Here is a 15,079-nt window from a genome sequence, read left to right on the forward strand (position 1 = left end):
TGGCGAGCAGATACTTGGGAATCCCCAAAGCCATACCTCTCTTCTCCAAAAGGGAGCACAGAGGCTGGTTTTGCTTTCCCAACAAATGCCCAAAGCAAGACTGCAAGGCTCCTGCTGGCGTTGGAGGAGCTGGCTGCCACCAGCCTTTGCCACCATCCCCAGGTCCTGGCTACTGGGCTGCTCTGTAGGACTGCTCGTGTGAGCGCACAGGCATCTAGGTGACTTCATGAATTAATGAAATCAGTAGTATTGTTTGTGCCCTGTCAGAAGGGAGAAGGACGGTTTGCGTGCTAATTTTGATTGATTTGAAAACAGATGGTGCTGGCAGGGTTGCACATGGTGCAGTACCACAGGTTTTGAAGAACTCGCATTTCCTCCTCTGTCTCAGCAGATTTACAGATGCAGGCCCCGATTATCTAAAGGTTTATGCATATTCACAATCCACGCATGTAATTAGCAGATTTAGTTTGTTCAAGCTGTTCAGGTACTTAAAGTGAAACATTGATGTGTGAGTCTGAAACACCACCATGAGGGTTTTATTAGCTCTCAGTAGTTGAAACTGATGTACTAGCTGGTGTTTCATTTTCTCCTGTAATTGTGCTATACTGCCTTGCTTATGGATGCATACCGTTACAAGTAGAACTGTTTACAGAAGCTGCAGGACCAAGGGCTGGAGAGGTTCAACGGCAGCATTGTGTGCACCACTGCAGTACCAGGCATGGGCCAGGTGCCCCTGGCAGCACCTTCCCAGCAGCCACCAACACCCCCACGAGCAGGAAGTGGCATTTCTGGCACTTCTTCAAGGTGATGCAATGCGAGTGGAATTTCACAGGACAAAGATGAGATGTTTTTCACAGCCTCAGAGGCTTTCCAGTCCACACACTGGGGACTTGCTGCAAACATTTCTTCAAGAACTCCCAGTGTCAATACAGGCTGGGGGATGAAGGGATTGAGAGCAGCCCTGCAGACAAGGACTTGGGGGTACTGGTGGATGAAAAGCTGGATGTGAGCCGACAGTGTGTGCTTGCAGCCCAGAAGGTCAACCATAGCCTGGGCCTCATCAAAAGCAGCGTGGCCAGCAGGTTGAGGGAGGGGATTCTGCCCCTCTACTCTGTGCTGGTGAGACCTCACCTGGAGTATTGCATCCAGCTCTAGGGCCCTCAGTATAGGAAAGACGTGGAACTGTTGGAGCGGGTCCAGAGAGGAGCTATAAAAATGATCCAAGGGCTGGAGCACCTCTCCTATGAGGACAGGCTGAGAGAGTTGGGGTTGTTCAGCCTGGAGAAGAGAAGGCTCCGCACAGACCTTATTGTGGCCTTTCAGTACTTAAAGGGGGCTTATAAGAAAGATGGGGACAGACATTTTAGTAGGGCCTGAAGCAATAGGACAAGGGGTAATGGTTTTAAACTGAAAGAGGGTAGATTCAGACTAGATATAAGGAAGACATTTTTTATGATGAGGGTGGTGAAACACTGGAACAGGTTGCCCAGAGAGGTGGTAGATGCCCCATCCCTGGAGACATTTAACGTCAGGTTGGACGGGGCTCTGAGCAACCTGCTCTAGTTGAAGATGTCCCTGCTCACTGCAGAGGTGTTGGCCTAGATGACCTCTAAAGGTCCCTTCCAATCCAAACCATGGGGGGGAAAAAAAAAATCCTGCAGCAGTCTGAGGAGGAGAGCGTTAGGTGGCCTATAGTGGGGTTGCCACCACGCTACCAGCTCCATCAGAAAATCAACACATTGCATTTTGACTAAAAATAACATCTTTGTGGGCAGTATCTGCCCTTTGGCAAGTGCAGAGCAGGTCTGTCTCATCAGGACTGTTGTCATCCTCCTCTTGCAGGCACAAAAGGGTTGCAGGCACTTCTGTGGCAGGACTAAAGGGGCAGGTGAGTCCCCTTGTCACCTGGAGCATCGCACTACAGATAGCGCATCTGTAACACTCATCAGACTCCTCCTCCCTGCCTCACCACAGGTCATGCCATTCAGAAAGGTTACTGAGCCAGGCTCTGTGTGGTGGCTCATTCATTTGGCTGCCATTAGCCTTCTGGGAACAGAGAGATGTTTTTACTGAAAAGTGCGCAAGCTCGGTAAATGTCAGTGCTGCCCTCCCCATTGGTCTCCTTTGATCAGAAAAGTAAATTTATGCTTGTGAGAGAAATGAGACTCAGCAGGCTGCCCCCAGTCTACCTCTCTGCCTTTAAAATGCTGTTGAAAATACTCTCATCGAAGGTGTTTCCCACTTGTGTGGCATAATTATGCGTTGTGTTCCTTTATGACCAAAATCTTTGATCCTGACAGAATTCAGTCTTTAGTTTAACACAGTTTTAATTGTTTGGCTCATTTTTATCTCTGCAGTCCTTTGAGTCCTACCTCCACTGTGAGAAAACATGCTGACTAAACGCATTTAGTTATCTTACAGATTCCCTTAAGGCTCAAAATCCTTGCAGTTGAGCTCGGGTCTCAGATAAACCCTCTACAGGGTGAGAGTTAATGTGGCGTCAGGGGTTGTCCATGCACCGGGGACTTGGCAGCGCAGTGGAGATGCCCTGCCTGTTGTTGTCTCCTACAGCAAAGCACAATAGTTTATTGGGGCAGTCGTGGTGTGCCACGGCATAGCCAGAACTACTCGATGAAAGGTTGGACTACAGTTTCTTGTGCTGTTATAAATGGGTTTTGCTGGCAATGTGCTATGTCCTCCAAGCCCTGATGACTTGCTTTGGTGGCTTTGTCTGATCTTAGTTGTTATTAATGATAAAAGAAGGTTTGAACAAGTTATCTTCTCTGTTTGTCCAACTCCTTGAAGGCGGTGGCCTTACAATTAGAAATCCTGGTATTGTGCAGTGCTCCTGGGGCTGCACAGATTTCTCTTTATTCAAACAGGCTTCTGCCCAGTGCAAGGAAGTTGGCAAAACAAGACAGGATGCTCTTCCTGGGATCATCTTGTAAAAGAATGCATAAATCACTTGTAAACAAGTCCTCAAAGGAATAGTATCGATTTGAGGTAAAGGCTTGTGAATGGTAATAAATAGCCATGTAATGGTCACATAGATGGCTTTCAATGTTATTTTAAGTTAATGCAAACAGAGGTTTCAGCTGTTAGGTCTGCACTCCAAAAGAATAGACCTTGATCCAATAATATGTGCACAGCAGCCTGCTTGTTCATGCGTCTTTGCTACCCTGCAGTGATGGTCGCTGCCAGCAAGTTTTTCTTGCATCTAAAGGGGGGGAAATCTTAATGAAGATTTCTGTGTCTGTTAAGTGAACAATGTTTTCGTATCACAGTTAGAAGTATTTGTAAGGGAATGTATTTGGACTCAAAAATGTGAAGTCTGAAACTTAGGGCATTTAAAAGATGGTAGCTAAACCCAAACACAGAAAACAAAAATCCCAAATGCTTAGGGTGTCTGGAAATTCCTCACTTACAGCTCTCGAACCAGGCAAGGTCTCTTCAGAGCTCAGGATATTGTTTGCAGGACTTTCATGAGCCTGAGCATTTCCAAGTACCTGCTCTGCAGGTCTTTCAAGAGCATTGGTAATGTTGAAAGCTTACTTCAAAAGGCAAAAATCTCAAAGGTTTTTTTATGTGGCTCTTGGTTTCACTTTTTTCCCCCATAGCCACTAATTTTTCATAGGCCATAGCGGAGCCATCCCCCTTCCTGTTAGTCTTATTAGTGGAGTCCGGCTAGGAGTCCTCAATTTGCTTTTGAAACTTTAAGCTTGGAAGAAACCACTCTAAAGCAAGGCTTGGCACATGTACAGATGAGCCAAAAAGCATCAGCTTTTTTCCAGGAGCAAGATTCCAGCTGGAACTCAGCATCTCCATGAACTTGCAGGGCAGCAAAAGGGAACAACGTACCGAAAGGCTCTTGCAGATTGAGGTGCTTGGGGGTGAGGCTGAAGCTGGGAACCCTCAGGGCATCTTCTGTAGTAGACAGCACCTTCCTGGATTATTGCTTTGTGATTTTTTTTTTTTTTTTTTTTTTTTTTCTGCAAGTCAGGAGCAATTGAGTGAAACACTGTCCCTCCCCAGGGTGCCTGCATCGCACGTGCTGGCAGGGCCGTGCTGCAGCCAGCGACAGCGGGTGCAGCCCGTGGGCTGCATTCTCGTGCAGGAGGGGTTCAGGTGGCACCACACTCCATGTGCCACCCCGCTGCCTCCCCTCTCTGCTGTGCCCTAGTTCCTGCCGCCACGTGTTGGGATGCTGTGAGAGGGAGAGGTGCCTCAGCTTCACTGTGTTTCTGCACGGTTCTGGGGTGTGGAATTGTTTCCAAATCTCAGCTCCTGCTAGTTTGGTGGGGTTTTTTAAGTGTTATTCATTAGGCTTCAGGTTGCAAAGTGGTTAAATAGAGAACAACCTGTGCCACCCCAGGCGGTGGGCAGCTGCCCCTTTCATTGCAAGGGCTTGTTAATGACAAAATCTAGTGCTGCTGAATTAGATACAGGTAAGGTACTTAACTGCAGGATGATGTTCGTATCTCATACAGAGCTGGAAGTCCGGCTATCCATCTGCCACAGTCTCTGGTTCTCCCTGGATAACTTCAATATAAAATTCTTCAATTCACTGGGCATCTACAGTGAAGGAAGAAATTGGCAATCCATGTGACATTAAACCCTGCTCAGGATATTTACAGACTTTAGTATAAAACTGAAGTATTCCTATATAGAAAACCTGTAGGTTAGGAATATCCCTCCTGTCTCTTCATCAGTTAGAAACTTGCTGGTAATTATTTACGTGTAAAGAGAAAAGGTGCTGAAAACAGACTGCAGGCATAAGAGGCTGTTGTTGGGAGCTCCAGCTTCGCTCATCTTGGTCTAATTCTAGTTAGCTACTCAGCATAGCTCTGCTAGGGCTGTAAAGTCCCAAAGAAACGTGGAGGTAGCAGGAGGGTCACAAAGAAGGACTGGGCCGTGGTCGCTCAGAGGCCGTGAAAAAGCAGAGAGGTGCAAGACCAGGGAGCAGAGACTTTGGTACAAGTAAGGATGGCAACCAGGCACAGCCAGGCTCCCTCCTGACTCAGTATACTGCCTCGACTTTTTCAGAAGGGCTCTGACTCTTAACCAGCCTGAAAACAAATAAACATAATCCTGGCACTTCCATCACCCATGCTAGAAAGCTAGACCATGCCATGGTGACTAACCAGTGCAGTGCAAAAATCTGTTTTGTAGGGCAGCTTTATTTAACTTCTGAAAAAATAAGGTCAGAAATTTAGGCCAATTAGTGTGAGCAAAGCTCAGCAGGTTCACATCTCCCTTATGCAGCCAGATCTCTAATTACTATCTGCATATTTTAAACACTTTATACAGTCCTTTGAAATACGATTTTTCTCTGACTAGAATCTTGTAAGCTGTTTCTCAGAATTTTTAGCATTTGAGAGCTGTGTGTGTTTTCTGTCTTAATTTGTAATTCTCTCCCCACCTCATCTATAATAAAATATTTGAGTAAATTTTCCCATGTATTTACAATTGCAGTTTAATTCCAGGTTGTAAGTTCAGTAAGTTGCCAGGGTTACAAAACTGTAATGAGCTCTTTAATTATATAGATTAAGCACCAAATTTTAGGTATGTCTTTCGTGGGTATGCAGTTTATTACATTTGTAGATCTGCTATGTCTAAGGCATGTGTTTTATTGTCAGCCGAGCGTACACCTGTTAAATTGAAGCAGGACTTGCCGTTTTGGAGATACTACTGATTCTACTGCCTTAATTCATTTTGCTTGTTTCTTATGTGTTAATTTACTTTGTTTACACAGGGACTTTGCTTATGTGGCCAGAGACAAAGACACAAGAATTCTGAAATGTCATGTGTTTCGATGTGACACACCCGCAAAAGCCATCGCCACAAGTTTACACGAAATCTGCTCAAAGGCAAGTGGATTTGAAGTCAGCTGCATTTGTCTGTTTACACAGAATCACAGAATGGCAAGGTTTGGAAAGGACCTCAGGAGATCATCCAGTCTAACCCCCCTGCTAAAGCAGGCTCACCCAGAGCAGGTTACACAGGACTTCGTCCAGGCGGGCTTTGAATATCTCCAGAGAAGGAGACTCCACAACCCCCCTGGGCAGCCTGTTCCAGTGCTCTGTCACTCTCAAAGTAAAGAAGTTTTTCCTCATATTCAACTGAAACCTCTTATGCTTCAGTTTGTGCCCATTGCCCTTTGTCCTGTCGCTGGGCACCACTGCAAAGAGTCCGGCTCCATCCTCATGACAGCCACCCTTAAGATATTTGTATGTGCTGATGAGGTCCCCTCTCAGTCTTCTCTTCTTCAGAGGTCCTCAAGCCTGATACATACAATCAGCAATTGTACACAGTGTTAGTTTAGTTTATATCACGGGCGACGAGAAACACTGTAGAGAATTTGAAAGGAAAGGACACGAATGGATGGGAGTAATGGGAAGGTGAGCATTTAGATTTGAGGAGGATGATACGTGCTTATGATGTGACAAGTGTGTATGGAGACTGAAGGTTTTCTTGCATAATGAAGAAGCTGCGGGTTCAAAATGGGAAAAGAACACACAGCTTCAATTAATAATAAATGGTGATGTTAAACACCGTAAATAAATCAAACCTTGTTTGAATGGTATTGTTCAATGGTATTGTCTTGCAGGACAGACAGGAAAATAGTTGCTAATGTTACTCTGCCCACTTAAAAAAAAAATCGGGGAGAAGGGGTTTAAGCTACTCTAGTTACAAATACTGAAGGATCTCAGTACCTGCTTGTGGTAGTGTTGTCTGCAATGCTGGAGAGGACTGTTCTTTTCAGTTGCTTTACTTTACAGATTTGCCACCATTCCCTGGTTATTAATTTTGGTTTTCTTGCATGATCAGTTCATGAGTGTCCTCTGTACGGTCATTTCATGCAGCAGAAGCAAGGCAGCACATCCTTTACAGCAGGCAAATCTGATTGTAACGCTTTACAGCGAGGCAGTTAAACCCATCGACTTGAAACTGGGTTTTATTCTTTTAGTGAGCTGTGGTGGATTTGAGGCTGCATCCCCCCTTTTTAAAAATCATTATGCTGCTCATTTTGGTTTTCCTTAAAAAGTGCCGGTTTGTACCACAGGAAAAGTGGGTTCTCCCTGCGTAACTTGTCCCTCCTCGCGAGTCACAGCTCTTCTAGAAAAGCTAGTTAGGAAACCTTCAGGTTTTAATATTCTGCTGATTTACTGTATGCCTGTCATTTGCTTTTTACATTTTGTCTTTACTTTAGCAAATGGAATGAGTGATGCCAAATTCCTCTCTGTAGCCAGTTGTGTAGTCTTAAAAATTTTTCATTTTTGCAGTGCTGGAGATGTGGCTGCTGAGCTTGTGATGTTTCATGCAAACAGCGTGAGCGTTTACCCAGTGTGTGTTACTGTCACCTGCAGGGCAGCAGAGTTTTGCCCGAGGCAGAGGCAGAAGTTAGCCCAGCGACTGCGCAAAGCCCGGCAGGTCGGTGGCAAGGTGCCTGAGGAATGCAGGTGGCTGGGCTCCAAGAGCTGCTCAGGTTGGCCAGGGAGCTGCAGGCTGTGCTTGGTGAAGTTTAACACTGGGGACTGGAGCAGTGGCTGACTGGAGAAGCCTAGACTGGTTATGTCCCTCCTCTTTCTCCTCCACCTCTCACTTCTCACAGATGTTTCTGGCAAGTCTAGCAGGGAAAAACATGCTACTCAGGCCCTACCACAGCTGCTTTCGGCCAGCAAGATCAACAGCAAGTAAATGCCACAGTAGCTATACACAGGGGTATCGGAAAGGGAGCTGAGCTGTCTCATATGTAACTATGACATGAAACTCCTGGCATTTATTTTGGATAAGAGAGCAACTAAGCATTTAAAACCATAGCTAATAGTAACACAGAATAAAAAACGTTAAGTAGAGCCTGTTCCTTTGGAATTCAGCAGCAAATGTAATCCTGATTCAGGGAAGTACTGGGCATGTACTGACAGACACACTGCACCTCTTTGCTGAGCCCGGGCTTCTTCCTAAGCTAGCATGTATCATTTTTCATCTGCAGGAGAGAATATTATCATGTGCCCTGTAACAGAAAATATTTTCAAAATATAGAACCTAAAAAAAAAAAAGAGAGAAATTTGCTATAAGCATCTTCAGACCAAGTGTCGTCTCCTGGAACGCCAGTTACCTTTATAGCTTAACTACAATTAACAGCTATAGTGTGAAGAAGCAGTGCTTCATATATGAGCTTTGGAAAACCTCTGTTAGCTTCCCGGGGTCCCCTCTCAGTCGTATATTTGTAGGGAATAATCATCCAGAGTGGTTATTTTGAAGCGTTTTGTTTTTTTTTTTTTCCTCTTTTGATAATATTATACATTTTGGGTGAAGAATAGGTTGTCTTTTGCATGGGATTTTTAATTTCAGAAGAACCATAAACATGGAGGAAAAAATTATACACAGGAGAAGATGGATCAGACAGGAACATGAATAATGAACACTCCTCTCTCTGTGTTAAATATTTATATTTCCTGCTGTATTACTCTTCACTGCAATTTTGCTGTTGATAAAAATGGCTGGAGGTTTTTTTTCCTCCTCCGTCTATCTTTCATCTAGGATTGGGCACCACTTAAGTTCTTTATGTAGTTAAGGAATGGTGAATAAACTGGAGGAAAATTAAAGTTGCTATTTTAAAAGAATAACCCATTTAGTCATGTAGCTTCTGACTCATTTCAGATTTCAGAAACCGGGGTTGTAAAAGGCGTACATTTAAACTTGTAGTTGCTACTGTACTATATATAAAAAAAAATTAAAATGCTGTATTATCACTATCTTCCTCAGATTATGGCCGAACGGAAGAATGCTAAAGCTATGGCTTGCAGCTCATTGCAAGAGAGGGCAAATGTCAGCCTCGATGTTCCTCTGCAAGGTACTGTGTGTTACAGCTGGTATCCTTGGGACGGTCCTGGTTTGGATAGGTTTTGTTTCTGATGCTGCATGTTGGGTGGAGAGGTCAGGAGGGTAAAACTGTCTTTTATTTACTGTATACGACTGTAACCTGTTACTGTATTGCATTAAACATTTTTATTGGTTACATTGACAGTAACAGAGTCCTGCTCAGTTATGTCAACTTGTGCATTTCCTCTTTCATTTTGAAATACAAATGTTGCAAGCGCAGTCTTACTTATTTGTGGTACTTGCATGTATTCTCCTTTTCAAATCAAAATACCTTCTGGCTTGACACTGCAGAAATTGGCCAAATCCTCCTTAAAACCGGAGTATACTCCAGTTAATCACTTGGTTTCAGCATCTATTGTAGGAGCTTCCAAGGCAAGGGGTGCAAGTGGGTTTTCATCCAGTGTAAGGGTCTTCTGCACACTCTACTGCATGGTAGAAGAAAGTTGCCTCTGCGGGCCTTTATTAGTCCCAGCTTAACAGTGGCTATTTTGAAAGCATTCCAGGAGAACAAGCATACTTTGTGTTAGCTTGACAGGAAGTCATATGCTTCTGGATCCACCAGTTTATACTGAGTATCTTACTCCTAATCCATACATCAACTTGTGTAATTGTCTGCTCAGACAGTAGTATTGATCACTCGTAGACTGGGTTTAACATATTGGCAGAGATTCCAGATTTTACATAATTACACAGTGAAACTTAGGGCTGTATGTCTCAGAGACACATTCATTCTACATCTTCTATTTTGTAATAGGCCAGCAGTATAACGTGGCCTTATTCTTAGCATAGATCAAGAATTAGGTGATGCAAAGTTATCCCTAAATCCTTTAGAAATTACTGAAGGAGTAAAAATTTGTTTAAATCGATACAGTACCTTCAGAGTACAATTACTGGGTAAACTGTTTTATGTTATTGACGAAATAAAAGTGGTTTTCCCTGCTGTGAATGCTGATTAACAGAAACTGATTTGTGTTCCCATGCAGTAGATTTCCCAACACCAAAGACAGAACTGGTACAGAAGTTCCACGTCCAGTACCTAGGCATGCTGCCTGTAGCTAAACCTGTAGGTATGTAACACCTAACGTGACTTCCAAAGGACCTTGCATGAACCATAAAGGCTGGACTCTGGCTAGCCAGGTGTAAATGCATGATTTTGGAAGGATAGCAACTCTTGTACTTCAGTCACACAGGTCAGGCATGAAGACATCCGATATTCAGGGCCTCAGCTGAACGGGTGGGTGTTCTGCAGCCAGAGTACTTTGGGAGCTGCCAAGGCGGCAGAGTTTCTTTCCACTGCTTTCTCTGAATACGAGCTCTGCTACTAATGAGAAGGGCCCTAGGGAACTGAAATGGTGCAGCAGATAAACAAGATGCTCTCCTGCTTTTTCTAAGCCAGAGGCACCCGGTTTGGTTTTGCAGATGAAGAAAAACCAACCTCACAACCCTTCCTTCCGTCATCAAGTTAATTTTAATTCGGAGTCCAAAACAATCTGATTTCTGTACTACTATGTGAAAATGGTTTTTGTAGTTTTTTACTTATACTCACATACTTACTTTTCGTTATTGCATTTTCTTCTCTTTTAGGAATGGATACTCTGAACAGTGCCATTGAAAGTCTGATGGCTTCCTCTAGCAAAGACGACTGGATGCCGGTTACCATGAATGTTGCTGATGCTACCGTCACAGTCATCAGTGAAAGAGTAAGGCAGATGGCCTTGTCTGAAACGCATTTAACGTAACATGAGTGTTGAAAGCCAGAAACACTAGTAGAAAGAGTTAATTTACGCTAGAATTCATTTGCTTATTTTGCATTTTATTTCTTTCCAGAATCTGCAGAGGCTCTTAACTGCTTGTATCAGCTTCAGCTTTATTTGCCATTCCAAGCATGTTCTCAGAAATAAATTATTACAAGTATTCTTTAGATACTTAAACCAAATTCAGCGTTATTCTTCCTAGGAATTTTGAGCCTAAAATGTTGTAGGTTAAGCCCTAAGTAGCAATCCTAAATTCTAAACTGTATTTACCTTATTAGAATAATAGAATCATAGAATTGTTTAGGTTGGAAAAGACCTTTAAGATCATCAAGTCCAACCATTAACCTTTTAATCATTGTCCTTTTGTAGAGCACTTTCCATAGAGATTAATTGGTGTGGAAGCCAAGATTTTGTGGTTTACATCACTGTCCTTTTGTAGAGCACTTTCCATAGAGATTAATACAATGACTCTTGCCTTTTATAGGTGCTGTTGGTGAGGTGCTAAGCCAATGTCTCTGTAAGATACCAGTGATAGGGGAGCATGTTTTGGAGTCATGACAGCCGTGCTGTTTTGTTTCTTTCTCCCCAAAAAAAAAGCAGCTTTTCAAATGCACAGTATTCTCAGCACTAATGCTCAAAGCCTTGGTCTCCTGGTGATAGCCTGGGAGATCGAGCCCAGCCCTGCGCATGCTGGGCAGATGCAGATAGATGAAAAGGAATTCCACAGTTCCCCGTTTAATCAACTTAAAATTGAAAGTAAAGTGCCACGGAATCTCCCAACAGTAACGATCAATCATTTGATTCACAAGCAGAATGAAGAGGAAATCATGGTGGAGTGTCGTGTGCGGTTCCTGTCCTTCATGGGAGTAGGCAAGGACGTTCACACGTTCGCCTTCATTATGGATACCGGAAACCAGCACTTCGAGTGCCACGTTTTTTGGTGTGAGCCAAATGCAGGCAATGTATCAGAAGCTGTTCAGGCAGCCTGTATGGTAAGTGACCTTCTTCAGAGGCGCCTAGTAGCACTGAGATTTTTCACTGCCTCCGTAAATACTTGTCTTTCCAAATTTGCAATTACATTAATTTCAGGAAGAAAAGATAAGATAAAAATAGGAATTGGGGTTCTGATACACTTAATCGGTTAAAACCCAAACATTTTTAAGTTTGAAATGTCAATTTAGTGAACCATGCCCCTTCAGTCATCTTCCCTCCTAACCTCTGCAACATCTGTGCAAGTTAGAAATCTTTTCTTCCACTGCACAAGTTACCGAACGCTGGAAGAACATTTTGCTCGGAGCCCTGTGGTACAATCCAGTGACAAGGAGGTGAAAATAATCCTTGTTCAAGAACAGCTGAACCCCGAAAACTTAATTTTCAGTTTTCAAAGGGCTGTTGGTATGATTTAGCATCCGTCACATGCTAATGAATGGTTTCTGCCCACAGATTGACAGACCCGAGTCCCATTAACTTCAGCCGGGCTGTTTGTCATGGCCAAAATGGAGGGTTGACTGTATTTAATGAAAAAGTATTAAAAGTGTATTTAAAATGCTCTGTGAAAGCATTGGACATGGTAAGGACTGCAGAATGCTTTTGCTTTGTTGCAGTTACGGTATCAGAAGTGCTTAGTAGCCAGACCTCCTTCACAGAAAGTTCGACCGCCCCCACCTCCCGCAGACTCGGTGACAAGAAGAGTTACAACAAACGTAAAGAGGGGAGTGTTGTCCCTCATTGACACTTTGAAACAGAAACGCCCAGTCACTGAGATGCCGTAGCTGCGTAAGAGAGAAGATTCTCCTCTAACATTTAACTGAAGATAACAGTAGCTGCACCAAGGAAACTGAGCTGACGACGTCTGGCCTTCCATTTCAAATTGCTGATGCTTTGTCTTCAGAGAATTTACCCTTATCGAAACAATGTTAGACAAGCATGTTCTCTCGTTCTTGCCACCATCGTGTGATATGAAAAGAAGCATGAATAATTTTTTTGCTGTCAGTGAGTTACATCATGAGCAATGGAAGGTCTGTTTGATTGTAAATACATGAACATTACCTAAAACTCACACACACAAAAAAAAAAAAAAACAAAAAAAAAAAGAAAGAAAAAAAAAAAAGTATGGCCACGTCCCTCCCAGTGAACTCATGCTAAAGTCCTTGGAGTGAACGATGCCAGAGTTGATAGTGCCACCGTCTTGAGCTGGATTTGTCACAACCCAATCTGAAATCCTACAGCACTTTGCTCTGTTTTCAACACTGGAGTAGGTACCAAGGATTAGCTACCATTGAATTACTGTAGATTAAATACCAAGTTTTATTTTTTACAGAACTACACCTGTTAAGTTTTAAATTGTTTGTCAGCATTGGTCTCACAACCGCTTTAACATCTCCCTGACATGCTTTTGAATCACGGTGTCATTATTTCATCTCCTGGTTGTACGTTGTGGTCTTAGAGAAGAATCGTGTTTAATACCAAACCAATGCTGAAAGATCCAGAAGCGTTCTCAGTAATCGAGTTGCAGGGTGATCCACTGAAGCTTTTCAGCTTTAAACGTACAAATGCAACTGTTGGCTGTTAAATTTATTCTCCTAAATCTGTCATTAATTCATCAAAAATACCATTTGTTTCACGCAGGGCTCAAACCAATCAGGAGTAAGGACGAACTGGTCAGTAATTTTGTTGTCGTACGACTCTTGCAGAGACTAAAATATTGCGTACCTTTTCCATACAAGTGTTTGATGAGATGTTTAGTTCAGCGTCTGGTTGCACAGTTCCCCCTTCCCCTCAGAGTCTGTTGCTGAATACTTAACGTGCCACAAAAGAACAACCACATTTCTCGTTATTTACAAAATTCCACGGAATTTCTTTTACTTTTAATGCTCTTGTGACAAAGTAAGGAGAGAGCTGTTTCCTAGCAGGACGGTGCCTCAGGTGGTACAACCTGACTACAGTGCTTTTGCTCCAAAGGCTTCATCTTAATTGCTTTGACTTACGGGCTGCTGCAGACCCTGACAAAGTCAGCCCAGTATTGCCCCTTAAAATTGTGCCTCAGGCTAATTTTCAAATGCAGTTACGCATCTCGAGTCTCTCCCTTTGCCATCTCCTGTCCAGACCTGCAGATTGGTACAAATTTTGGAAATGGAACATTAAAGATATTTTTACCTAGCATTATAAATGTTTTGCCTCCATTTATAGGTATGTCCCAAACTGTTGACTGTCTCCCAAGTCTGCACATTGGGTCATGCTGTAATTTTAAAAGAACATTTGCAAGGCTGTTACTACAAGAATTCTTTATTTTACTACGTAAACAGACTATTTTCCTTTTATTTCCTTGCTTAAAGAAGTTAAAGGCAACACCTGGGCAAAGCAACTTAGGAACACCATGGGAAAAGAACGATGACTCAAGAAATTTCTGCGTTGAAAAATGCAGAATCACGAAACTGACCTCGGCGCGACGTGCGAGCGCGTGCCAGGGGAAGGTTAGCTATGCAACTGTTGGAATTCCATTTAGCTCCCTAGAATGCCCACTGAAGCGCTGATCCTCTGCCCCTGGCAAATCTCTCCCTGACCGGGCTTTGGCACCCCAGGCACCGAGGCCGTTGTTTCCCCTCCCCAGGCTCAGGTTCCTGCGACTTCCATTCCTGCCGTCAGCATCTCGTCAGCTTGCAGGAATGGCAGGAAGGGCTGGGGGGAAGGCAGAAGTAACTTGCCAATGTATGTTTTAAGAGTTTTGTCTCTGTTAACAAAATGTTGTTGATTGTTGCAAATATTTAAGTAAGTAGTGCGCTTAACGGTCTGACTGTACCCGGCCTTTGCGCTTCCGTAACGCTCCTTGTTCCCCAAGGGATTAAATACACACCCAGGGGTGCGATTGCAGAATCGGAGCCTAATGTTGCAAAGCCCGTTAGCTTTGGGAACACGATATATTAAGACACCCTTTTTACCGTGGCCAAAACAGTACATACAGGGTATGTGTGCGTGTTTCAGCAGCGGCCACCGGTTTAGTTGATGTTCTAGCCACCCCTCAGTTACCTACGCCTTTTTTTTTATAATACTGGTTGTGTAGGCAGGCAGCCATGTTCATTATGCCTTGTATGTCTGATGCCATATTTTAAATTAACCTGTTAAATACAGCTTAAAATATTTTTATTTTATTTATTCTACTTTTACTGAAATACCCTGCGTTGTTATGTTGATGTATTGTCTTTACTGGACGTGCGCTTGTAACATTCTCCACTCTGTACACTGTAGGTTGCCTAAAACAAGGCAGGCTTTGTAATTATTCATAGTCGCATTTTTATCTAAGTCTGTAGAAAAATCATGTAAAGCAAAGCTAATTTCTTAATTTTTTTTTTCAACGCCAGTAGTAAGTTAGAGGTAAGTATCACATGCCAGTCATGTCATTCATATGCTCCCTTGCAGAAGCAAGGAGATCTATATTCCCA

The 15,079-nt window shown here is 43.3% G+C and overlaps 1 protein-coding gene across 7 annotated transcripts in view; it reads left to right on the top strand.

Moving 5' to 3' along the window:
• APBB2 (amyloid beta precursor protein binding family B member 2) overlaps nucleotides 1–12,412 on the top strand; it is a 107,348-nt gene extending 94,936 nt beyond the window's left edge. For 6 of the 7 annotated variants that reach the window (XM_009641253.1, XM_009641254.1, XM_009641255.1 and 3 more), the window contains 6 exons: nucleotides 5,753–5,867; nucleotides 8,770–8,857; nucleotides 9,870–9,953; nucleotides 10,471–10,586; nucleotides 11,453–11,632; nucleotides 12,245–12,412. In XM_009641253.1, the coding sequence (XP_009639548.1) occupies nucleotides 5,753–5,867; nucleotides 8,770–8,857; nucleotides 9,870–9,953; nucleotides 10,471–10,586; nucleotides 11,453–11,632; nucleotides 12,245–12,412 (751 nt within the window). The remainder of the gene's footprint in view (nucleotides 1–5,752; nucleotides 5,868–8,769; nucleotides 8,858–9,869; nucleotides 9,954–10,470; nucleotides 10,587–11,452; nucleotides 11,633–12,244) is intronic. The other variant, XM_035896754.1, reaches the window with a different exon arrangement.
• Nucleotides 12,413–15,079: the final 2,667 nt, after the last annotated feature.

The sequence above is a fragment of the Egretta garzetta genome, unplaced genomic scaffold (assembly GCF_000687185.1).
Source record: "Egretta garzetta isolate BGI_Z169 unplaced genomic scaffold, ASM68718v1 scaffold256, whole genome shotgun sequence".
Taxonomy (NCBI): Eukaryota; Metazoa; Chordata; class Aves; order Pelecaniformes; family Ardeidae; genus Egretta; species Egretta garzetta.